Here is a 12,136-nt window from a genome sequence, read left to right as displayed (position 1 = left end):
ACCCAGAAACGTCAACGGCGCGACAACGTGGCCGCCGCGATAACGCAGTGAAACGCGGGCGTTAAAGTCAATCAGCCAATGCACACCAGTCGCAGTGCAGGCGCGTGTTAGACGCATCCCAGAAGCGGCTCAACACGATGCACGCGAAAAGAACAGCAGAGTATTTGTATTTGACGCAAGACGCGACCCTCCTGCGTCAATACTACTGCCGGTAGCTAGGATCGGGCAGACCGGAAGTCACTCGTGTAAAAATACGGTGGATCCGGTCGATTTTCAAACTAATATACAATCGTAAGCCACTTTTTGAGTCCTTCAGATCTCGAGTGGTAGATCGGGGCACAGTTGACTTGTTTTTGTTGATTTAATGCCGTCTTTTCTGCTATAATAATAACCAACACGGCCCCATGTTCAATACAAAACCCTCCTACCACAACAAAACAAGTAGGAACTAATATTCACATAGGAACTAAAGTTATACAACATAAAATATACAATGTAAATGAATACACATTTGTAAAATATAAACAATTAATAAAATAAATAATAACCCCGGCGGCACGGTGGCTAGCACGTCTGCCTCACAGTTCTGAGATCAAGGGTTCAATCCCTGGCTTCGGCCTTCCTGTGTGGAGTTTGCATGTTCTCCCCGCGCATGCGTGGGTTTCCTCCGGGAACTCCGGTTTCCTCCCACATCCCAAAAACATGCATGGTAGGCTGATTGAACACTCTAAATTAGAGCTGAAACGAATACTCGAGCAACTCGAGTAACTCGAGTTTAAAAACTGATCCGAGTAATTTTATTCACCTCGAGTAATCGTTTATTTTGACAGCTCTAAGCATCACGTTTTGCTCGGACTACTTTTAATGCGGGACAACGCGCTGATGTCACGTGCGTAGAGGAAGAAGCAAAAAAAAAAAAAAACTTACTGCAGCCTACAACCGCTACAAACGACGCCGACGTTGCTAAATACTAGCCCGCACATGCTACGTTAGTTGCAGCTAGGGTCTGAGGAGTCTCATAGAGATCACATGTATGTTGAACTAGATGCACAATGACAGACTAGGCCGCGTCTGGGCAGCGTTAGCAAACAGCCGCCATCTTAAAGCAGTAGAGCGCCAAGCGCTAATAAAGAGCGCTAAGCGCTAATATATAAGATTAACTTTACTGTCACTACTAGCTCATCTTACGTTAGCCCTGCGGAGGGCTAGGTTTCAATTAATTAAGACCACTTTCGATGCGTGGCTAACGTGTCTTACATACAGGCTTTAACATAACATAGCGTTGTGGAGTGATGAGGGTGTCAAATAAAAACTCAATAATGCTAACTATCAATTTTAGCTCAGTAGTCATTGCTGGATAAAACACCAAGTAGCACTAGTCCCTAATGTGCTCCAATACAGCCTGTATCATACATTTATTTTGAACAGTGCAAAAACTCAAAATCCTATAAGGACTTAGTTTAGACTAATTTAAAACTTAACTAGAACTTAAAAATGGCTTGACACAAATAGATATTCAATTGAAAAACGTGGGAAAAAATCCTAACTTTTAAGTGATGTGTGTTATCAAGCGTAAAGGCATTTTTAGGTGTGTATATATATATATATATATTAATCTAAAGGTTTTTTGAGTGAAAGCAGTGAATTAGTCTTTTTTTTTTTTTTTTTTTTTAATTCTAGTTACATCTGAGATGCAATTGTTGGCTGTTTTCAACAATATACATCAAAAATAAAGACATTGATTGACTGAAAATGATAAAATGTTTTGTTTTCTCATGTATATCTATAATTGCTCTTCACCTAAAAATATATTTGTTTTATCCGATTACTCGATTAATCGACAGAATTTTCAGTCGATTACTCGATTACTAAAATATTCGATAGCTGCAGCCCTACTCGAAATTGTCCGTAGGTATGAGTGTGTGCGTGAATGGTTGTATGTCTCCTTGTGCCCTGCGATTGGCTGGTAACCAGTTCAGGGTGTCCCCTGCCTACAGCCCGTAGTTAGCTGGGATAGGCTCCGGCACCTCCGCGACCCTCGTGAGGAATAAGCGGCATGGAAGATGAATGAATGAATGAATAATAGCCCATTTAAATAAAATAAATTGAAATGAGCTAAAACACCTGTAATAATAAGAATAATACACAGATACTGCTTACACAATTCAGGGATTCCCCTATATTCAACAGATTGTGGCGCACCGCCACACTAAAATGAAAGCCGCCACGCCTGGCAAATGAGATGTATTTTATTTATTTATTTAAATTAAAAAAAAATTTTTAAGGCCGCTTCAAACTAGCGGCAGCCGAGTGGGAGGAGTTCAGCGGACACCTATTCATTGTGTATTGTAGCCTAATGTTCGTAACTATGCAGGCCCCCCCTTAAGAGACGCAAGGGGAACGAGTAGGAAGAATGGGAGAACGAGCGAGATAGCGAGAGATAGCGGTCGCATGTCGTAGCAGCCCGCTGTTATTTTGTTATTGTTTTTCTTTATTATTGTTACCACAATAAAGTGGGTAAGCAAATACAGACTTCTCTCCTTCTTGCCCATATCCGGGGCATTACAATAATTTGGATCGGACTTTTCGGCGAAAGTGAGCGGTGGACGGCCGTCTTGGACGGAAAGCAAACTTTGACTAACTTGCGCTGAGAGACTGCGGAGAGGCGGGGCCCAAAATAAAGCCTTGCTCTATTTTCAGAGCGTTGGTCACAGTAAACGATTTATCAGTTCAAGCAGAGTAAAATGATACATATTCACGGTACAAGAACGTCGTTTCTTGTTCCATCGATTGGTAAGAAAAGGCTGTTTGTACGAGTGACGTGTGGGCGCTCCCGTCAGGGGGGACATTTCACGTGGAGTGGCTATTTTTCGGCACAACACCGGCGCGCCAACTTCAGACAATTACGGCTGACGAAACTTTGATAAATGCGCCCCCCCACCCAAATTTCGCGAGCTCTGGGACACTCGAAAAATGACTCTCATACCTCTCCTTGCTAAGTTAATGGTACCTCGACGTGCCTTTGTGTGGTAATTTAGTTTACGAACAACGGGGAAAAAACTATTCACCTTCTCACCGAATCAAGTAAAACTCTTTACACGGCTATTAGAATTCCCCCAGTGCTCTAAATGGGTCAGTTGACAGAAGGACTGTTATTGTTGTGGTAATGTAGTACTTATGAGGGTCAAATAAAAGGAAAAAGGAGGACTACGACGGTGGTCTGCAACCCGCGGCTCTCGGGCCGCATGCGGCTCTTTAGCGATGCTTCGGAGCTTTTTTTTTTTTTTTTAAATGGAAAAAGATGGGGGAGGGAAATATATTTTTTTGTTTTAATAGGATTTCTAGGAGGACAAACATGACACAAACATTCTTTCAATTCATTAATATTGTAATGAAGTTAAACTTGTGGTGGCATAGTACAACAGAGTAGTCACGTGGTGCGTCATTCTCTATAGGATCCACTGCAGGGAAAATAAACATTTAATCATGAAGGCTAATTACGTATTTCTAGCCAACTTAGTCATTTCTATAGTAGGCTAATATAGCTAGTATCGATAATTATAAGGCTTGTACAAGGCTTTTAATTTTTTGTGGCTCCAGACATACTGTATCAGTTTTTTGTTTTGTTTTTTTTTTGGGGTCAAATATGGCTCTTTCATCAGTTTGGGTTGCCAACCCTGAGTCACTACGAGATGTAAGTCGTACTATTGCCACGAGAAAAAGTCGCATTAGTAAATCGGGTAACGTAGCTGTAATCAGCTACGCATTTTACATACATGTACTGTAGCTGAGAGGTACAACATTAGCCTGGCTAATGAAATATTTCAAATATATCTTTGTTATGGTTCTTCTTGGGGGAAAAAATGAAGAAAAAAAAATTTGCTGTGGCACGACATGGTGAGGCTGTCCGACTCCGATGCAGCCCACCACCACAGCTTCAAAAAATCCTAGGGGAAACACTGCAATTTATTGTGTAATTTGCATTTTGTTTTCTTACTGTACCGAAAATGAATCGAACCGTGACCTCAAAACCGAGGTACGTACCGAACCGAGATTTTTGTGTACCGTTTGACTCCTAATGAATATATATATTTATCTAAAAAAAAGTTAGCGAGAGAGAAGTAGGCCTGACCCGACCGTAAATAATCACGCATAAGTCGCTCCTGAGTGTAAGACGCACCCTCTGCGACTTATAGTCCGAAAAATACGGTACATCGTTACGTATTTAAGACAGTTTGATTGTAATTTTCCATTACAAAATTTTTAATATTGAAAATAAGAATCTGATGATTTGCGCCTGCTGATTTCCCTAAAATTGATTTAATTTCTCTTGTTATGTATTAGTACCATCGGCAGAACGCCAGGACTCGGCAAGAGCTCGTCTATGGCACCAAACAAAGGGTCCATCAGCATATCAGCTTCATCCGCTAAGACCAGAGTTTTTCTGGGAAGAAACAAGAAGAGACAGTCGGTTTTTCATTTTCCGCGAATGTTCCAGGTACGGAACGGTAGGCCTCACTTGCCCGAGGTCTTCATGTTGATCTCGCTGGTCCCTCTATACTTCAACAGCTGGCCGATAATAGACTGGAGCTCCTCTGAGTTTTAAAGCGTGTTAAAAGCGGCGTTGGGTAAGTGTGCGTGTAATGTGATGTTTCCTTACGTAGAAAGATGACACACTGGCGGTGGTAGACCACCACCACGCCATACTGGAGTTGAGATGACAGGTAGAGGGAGAAGCGAGGCCGTGGCAGGTGGGGCTGAGGAGGCGGCACTTGCTCCAGGATGTAGCTGATTATATCTTCGCTGTAAAGGCATCCAGTGCATGTTAGTAGGCATTAATAGGGCTGGAAAAGATTCAATGTTAAAGGAAGCCCAAAAAGACATAGCATTACCAGGTCTGTCTAACGTTGACTTTCAGGCACTCGCGGCGAGGAACGGGGACACCCCTCGTTGCTGCCAGCCTACAATATATTAAGAGGTTTTACAAACACAAACTCGGAAAGGTTTTGCTTTGAAACTTCACAAAAAAATTTTTTTTTGAAATGTCGTTATACAGTGAAGAAAATAAAGTAGTATGTACCTCGGTTTTGAGGTCACGGCTCGGTTCATTTTCGGTACAGTAAGAAAACAAAATGCAAAATACAAATGTGCTAGTTGTTTATTACACAGCTTTGTGCTTTCAACAATTGGAACAATAGCCTATAGACCAGGGGTCTCAAACCGATTCCACAAAGGGCCGCAGTGGGTCCTGGTCTTTGTTCCAACAGATCCAAAACAGACAGTTCAACCAATGAGGTTTCTGCTAAAGTAAGCAGCACCTGACTGCAATTAACTGATTACACTTGTTAGACACCAGATTGGTGAAAAGGGATTGTTCTCGTTTGGTTGGAATGAAATCCAGTACCCACTGCGGCCCTTTGAGGACCGGTTTGAGACCCCTGCTATAGACCCTACTCACGTGACGTCACAGCCACGCCCCCGCGCCATGTTGTCTGTATACTCGTCATGTTAATGCATCAGCGCTTCGTAAATTCCTCCTATTATGGCGTTTTTCTGCTCGTTAACATTAATAATCAAAATGTTGAAGTCGTGTGTGGCGGTCGGTTGCCAAAACAGAGAAAATAGATGGAGAAACTTCAAGTTTTACCGTATTCCAAGAGACCCGGAGAGGAGACCGAGATTGACTGCTGCAATTCGACGAGAAAACTGGGCTCCAAACGACTACCACAGATTATGTAGTAGTCATTTTATATCTGGTAAGATGCATTTAATATATATTTAGAGGGTTTTGGGCTGACAACCACAATTAAGATCATTGCTAGGCTAATCGCCGACAACATACACTCAGACGTTGTGAATGAACTACCTGAAAATATATAATTGTAAGGAGATAATCAGACAGTTGTCATACAATTAATTTACAATTTCACTATTGAGGTCAAAAGCCAAAAAATAAATTCAACTAGGGACAATCTGGAGTAGTGCTATCGCACTTCATATTTATTACATATTATATATGTATGTAGTGAGAGTGCTATCGCTAAACCATATAAACATTAAAAGCCCTAGCTCCATTGACAAATGACATGAAATACATTAGACTTGACAGTGGATGTTAGTAAGAACAAAAGATTTTGAATAGAAAATTTCGTAACTCACCTTCCCGAGCACACGATATATTCCTGCCGAATTTTCGTGGACGAGGACCTGTTTCACCCAACCAGCAACGAAGTATTTATAAGCCTCCAAGCTCTTAAAGTTTTTCAAACTTTCGTGAGAATAGGCTGATTTTGTGTGGACAAGATAGTTGTAAATATCAGGGTAGCTAGCAGATGTCAGGCAAAGACGGCGAAGACAGCGGGTCGAAAAACATCGATTTAGGCATAAAATATGGATCTGGCGAATGGATAAACTGAAGCTTTTCCACATAACGCCTTTTATGCAACGCATCCAATGGGTTTACAGCGTCAGATAACACCGGGGCTTCCATGAATTGCTCTATAACTTGCACGACTAATTGAAAACAATGAGAATAAGTCTAAAAAATACGGACAATATGGCGGCCGGATACAGCGACACATCATTTTGTGACGTAGGTGAGTAGGGTCTATACAAAGCTAGAATTCTGCTCAAAAAGTAGCGGGTATTTAAAGATACTCCAACAACAATTAGGCTTTCAGACCCCGTGTATTGGTCAGCTTTCTTTCTGAAAGAAAGAAGAAAAGAGAAGTCTTGTGCTAAAGAGAAAAGCAATCCCAATGACAAAGATTTTAACATGTATTTTACAAATGAAATGCCTCAATGAATCATTTTTTTTCTTATGAACGGTTTTCAAAAGCTTTATTGGTGGATTTTCTCAAGTTAAAGCGCCACACAGAAATTAATAAAAATAATTGTGTAAGCAGGATCCGTGTATAATTCTTATTATTTAATTACAGTTGTTTTAGCTAATTTCAATTTATTTTATTTAAATGGGCTATTATTTATTTTATTATGTTTATATTTTGCAAATGTGATGTATTCATTTATATTGTATATTTTATGTTGTATAACTTTAGTTCCTATGTGAATATTAGTTCCTACTTGTTTTGTTGTGGTAGGAGGGTTTTGTATTGAACAAGGGGCTGTGTTGGTCATTATTATCGCAGCGAAGAGAGCAGTAAATCAACAAAGACAAGTCAACTGTGCCTCGATCCACCACTCAAGAGATATGATGGACTCAAAAAGTGGGTTACGATTGCATATTAGTTTGAAAATTGGCCGGATCCACCGTATTTTTACACGAGTGACTTCCGGTCTGCCCGATCCTAGCTACCTGTAGTAGTATTGACGCAGGAGGGTCGCGACTCGCGTCAAATAATAAACTCTGCAGTTCTTTTCACGTGCGTCGTGCTGAGCCACATCTGGGACGCGTCTAACATGCGGCCACACTGCGACTGGTGTGCATTGGCTGACTGACTTTAACGGCCGCGTTTCACTGTGTTCTCGCGGCGGCCACGCTGTCGCGCCGTTGACGTTTCTGGGTTATACTGTCCTACCGTGTTGGTCGTCATTATAGTAGAGAAGACTGGGTAAATATAATCTACACAAAGAAACTAACACGATCGACTCACAGCCTCGAAAAAGGGTTACATTACATCAGTAACTCGTTCGGTACGCCACCGTTCCGAACCGAGCACCATGTACCGAAACGGTTCAATACAAATGCATGTACCGTTACACCTTTAAGTATAGGTAAGTAATAAATAAGTAAGTAAAAACACCCTGCTATTTCCAAGTTCTCCCACTGAAAAATCATGGAGAGGTCTGAAATTTTCATCGTGGGTGCAAAAGATATTATCTAAAAAGACAAATCCAAAAATCACAATATAGGATTTTTTAACAATTTATTTGTGTTTTACTCCTGCAAATAAGTATTTTAACACCTGATAAAACGAATGTTAATATTTGGTACAGTAGCCTTTGTTTGCAATTACAAACCTTTCCTGTAGTTTTTCACCAGGTTTGCACACACTGCAGGAGAGATCTTGGCCCACTCCTACACACAGATCTTCATCTAAATCAGTCAGGTTTCTAGGCTGTCGCTGAGAAACACAGAGTTTGAGCTCCCTCTAAAGGTTTTCTATTGGGTTTAGATCTGGAGGCCATGCTAGAACATTGATATGCTTCTTACTGAGCCACTCCTTGGTTTTCCTGGCTGTGTGCTTCGGGTCATTGTCATGTTGGAAGACCCATCCATGACCCATCATCAATACAGGGCCCCAGTTATCCTCTCTTTGATACAGTGTACTCATCCTGTACCATGTTCAGAAAAACACACCCAAAGCATGATGCTACCACCTCTACGCTTCACAGTTGGGGTGGTGTTCCTGAGATGGTACTCATCGTTCTTCTCCTTCCAAACACGGGTAGTGGAATTATGACCAAAAAGTTCTATTTGACTCTCATCTGACCACAAGACTTTCTCCAATGACTCCTCTGCATCATCCAAATGGTCATAGGCAAACTTAAGACGGGTCTTGACATGTGCTGGTTTAAGCAGGGGAAATAGCAGGTTGTTCAAATACTTACAGTGTATCACAAAGGTTACACACAAAGAACGACAGAAAGCGTCTGACCTCTACAGTGCTGGCCATAAGTATTGGCACTCCTGCAATTCTGTCAGACAATGCTCAATTTCTCCCAGAAAATGACTGCAATTACAAATGCTTTGGTAGTAATATATTCATTTATTTTGCTTGCAATGAAAAAACACAAAAGAGAATGGGGAAAAAAATTAAATCATTATCATTTTACACAAAACTCCAAAAATGGGCCAGACAAAAGTCTTGGAACCCTCAGCCTAATACTTGGTAGCACAACCTTTAGACAAAATAACTGCGAACAACCGCTTACAGTATCCATTAATGAGCTTCTTACAATGCTCTGGCGGAATTTTACACCATTCTTCTTTGGCCAACTGCTCCAGGTCTCTGAGATTTGAAGGGTGCCTTCTCCAGACTGCCATTTTCAGATCTCGCCACAGGTGTTCTGTGGGATTCAAGTTGGACTCATTGCTGGCCACTTTAGAAGTCTCCAGTGCTTTCTCTCAAACCATTTTCTAGTGCTTTTTGAAGTGTGTTTTGGGTCATTGTCCTGCTGGAAGACCCATGACCGCTGAAGAGAGACCCAGCTTTCTCACACAGGGCCCTACATTATGCTGCAAAATTTGTTGGTAGTCTTCAGACTTCATAATGCCATGCATACGGTCAAGCAGTCCAGTGCCAGAGGTAGCAAAGCAATCCCATAAACATCAGGGAACCGCCGCCATGTTTGACTGTGGGGACCTTGTACTTTTCTTTAAAGGCTTCATTTTTTCCCCCTGTAAGCTCTATGCACGTTGATGCCTTTCCCCAAAAAGCCCTACTTTTGTCTCATCTGACCAGAGAACATTCTTCCAAAACGTTTCTGTGACATATTTATGTCACACTGCTGTTGCCATAGTGTGCACTTCCTGTGGGCGTGATATTACAGTATAAAAAGGAATCTCTGTTATGTCTCTAATATATATGATGAGAAGCACACTGAATAAAGAAGTGCTGTTCCATTCAAGTCTCGGCCTTACATGGACTTAGATCAGGGAAGTACATAACAGTTTCTGGCTTTCTTAGGTAAGTTTTGGCAAACTCCAGCCTGGCTTTTTTATGTCTCTGGGTCAGAAGTGGGGTCTTCCTGGGTATCCCACCATAGGGTCCCTTGTCATTCGGACGCCCACGGATAGTGCTGGTTGACACTGTTGTACCCTCGGACTGCAGGACAGCTTGAACTGTCACCATCTGCACGTTGAAATCTCTCGTCAATTTTTCTTTTCTGTCCACATCTAGGGAGATTAGCCACAGTGTCATGGGCTTTACACTTATTGATGACACTGTACACGGTAGACACAGGAACATTCAGGTCTTTGGAGATTGACTTGTAGCCTTGAGTTTGCCCATGCTTCCTCACAATTTTGCTTGTCAAGTCCTCAGACAGTTCTCTGGTCTTCTCTTCTCCATGCTCCATGTGGTACACACAAGGACACAGGGCAGAGGGTGAGTCAACTTTAATCCATTTTAACTGCCTGCAAGTGTGATTTAGTTATTGCTACCACCTGTTATGTGGCACAGTTAAGTAACAATTGCTGTTAATTACACAAATCAAGAGAAGCGTCACATGATTTTTCAAAGGGTGCCAATACTTTTGTCCGCCCCATTTTTGGAGTTTTGTGTAAAATAATAATGATTTAATTTTTTTCCCCATTCTCTTTTGTGTTTTTTCATTGCAAGCAAAATAAATGAAGATATTACTACCAAAGCATTTGTAATTGCAATCATTTTCTGGGAGAAATTGAGCATTATCTCACAGAATTGCATGGGTGCCAATACTTTTGGCCAGCACTGTATAATTCCAAACAAAGGCTTCTGCACTACATACTCGCACTGGTTTTCTCAGGGGTACAAATACCTATGAACGCCAGTAAATTACAAATACATTTTTGATAAAAATCATACAATGTGAGTTCTGGATTTAAAAAAAATTTTTTAAGATTGTCTCTATAAGTGAAAATGCATCTATGATTGAAATTTCAGACATCTACCTATTTTCTAAGTGGGTGAACAGAATCACAAGGGGTGCAAATACTCCTCACTGTATAAAAATACTAAATAAATAATAAATACAATAAATTTTAAAGATTCTATATTTAATATTATATACATAAAATATTATAAAACATAATCATAATTTTAACAATGTAATTCTGACAGTATAAATAAAGGCCGTATTGTAACATGGGGAGGGGGAGTCAGCATTCAACAGCGGGGGGGGATCCTAGTGGGGTGGAGGAGTGAAATTTGCAACTTGACTAGTTGAATTATAAAACTAGCTGAATAACGTTAATTTGAATGTGTATCATTTTTCTAACAGAACATGAATAATTTGAAATTTGCAATTTACCTTCATGGAGAAGCTTCAGAACGATTTGAAGAAGACGCACTAACGGTTTATTTAACAACTTAACTTTATGTGTAAGATTGAATTTCACTAAAGTTCAGCAAAATGGTCGATTGTACAAGGAAAAAATAGCTTGTTACGCATGTTTAAAGTCATCCAAATATAGGCCTTCGAAACCATTGTTCTCTAATGGAATGGGCACGTGCATAGAATGTATGCTACATACAAAAATTAATTACACTTGTATAACAGTGTTTTAATCTTACTCAATGTTAGTACATTCGGGAAATGATTTGCACCAATACAAGTGCAGTGGTAGCAAAATAAAATAGAAAAATAATTAGCAATTATCAAAGTTTATCATTAGCTCGCATTAGCAGATAATGAAAATGTCTACTTTACTCACCAAATCGTAGAGAAACATCCAGTGTCTCGTCTTAAAACAACTGGGTAGTAAAACATCTTGGCAAAAAGTCAATTATATGATTGCTCACTGCGATGAAGGTAAAAACTTCTAGAAAGTTCTGTTTTAGAAATGATGCATTGATGGATGTTTTAGGTTGTAGAGTTGGAGACTGATGTGTGTCCAATCTACCTGTTCTCGAGTGAAGACAGTATATTTATGGGGGGAGGGGCGGGGCCTACGTATATCGCCAAAATTCAAATAAAAATTCTTACTTTAAATAAAGACAGACGCATGAACACGTCCACTATTACAGTTAAATATCAAGAGAAAATGAATAGTAGTCATTTGACTAATTCAATCCTGTTGCAAAACAAAGACCCACAATATGCTTAAATGCTAACAGATGCTAACAGAAAATATCACTCATTGTTTTTCTCATCATATTAACCTCTTTGCAAGTGCATCGTCTGCTAAATTGGGATCATATCTGAGGTTTTGCAAAAACTACAAAAACAAATTACCCCCCCCCCCAAAAAAATATATTGTCCAAGCAGCAAGAATACATTTTGTGAGGCCATTTCCACAACCCCAAAAAGGACTACAGTGATCCCTCGTTTTTCGTGGTCAATGGGGACAGGAACCCGCAGCAATAAGTGAAAACCTGTAGAGTAGCGCCCCCTCCCCTCAATTTTTTTTTTTTTTTGTCCATTGTATTTATTCAGATTTAGCATTGGAAAGAGATACATATAAAACATACAG

The 12,136-nt window shown here is 40.4% G+C and overlaps 1 protein-coding gene across 4 annotated transcripts in view; it reads right to left on the bottom strand.

The window, feature by feature from the left end:
• LOC130915371 (meiotic recombination protein REC8 homolog) overlaps positions 1–11,561 on the bottom strand; it is a 49,481-nt gene extending 37,920 nt beyond the window's left edge. For 3 of the 4 annotated variants that reach the window (XM_057835344.1, XM_057835345.1, XM_057835346.1), the window contains exons 1-6: positions 8,174–8,270; positions 7,981–8,084; positions 4,893–4,961; positions 4,661–4,803; positions 4,520–4,595; positions 4,348–4,444 (exon numbers count right to left, since the gene is read on the bottom strand). In XM_057835344.1, coding sequence (XP_057691327.1) covers positions 4,348–4,444; positions 4,520–4,595; positions 4,661–4,803; positions 4,893–4,961; positions 7,981–8,084; positions 8,174–8,239 — 555 coding nt within the window. In that variant the 5' untranslated portion in view covers positions 8,240–8,270. Of the gene's footprint in view, positions 1–4,347; positions 4,445–4,519; positions 4,596–4,660; positions 4,804–4,892; positions 4,962–7,980; positions 8,085–8,173; positions 8,271–11,377 lie in introns of those variants that run through there. The other variant, XM_057835347.1, reaches the window with a different exon arrangement.
• Between the last annotated feature and the right edge of the window lie 575 nt (positions 11,562–12,136).

Source organism: Corythoichthys intestinalis, chromosome 4 (genome assembly GCF_030265065.1).
Source record: "Corythoichthys intestinalis isolate RoL2023-P3 chromosome 4, ASM3026506v1, whole genome shotgun sequence".
Classification (NCBI taxonomy): domain Eukaryota; kingdom Metazoa; phylum Chordata; class Actinopteri; order Syngnathiformes; family Syngnathidae; genus Corythoichthys; species Corythoichthys intestinalis.
The sequence above is the reverse complement of the archived record's forward strand: the minus strand, read 5'-3'. Positions and strand labels throughout refer to the sequence as shown.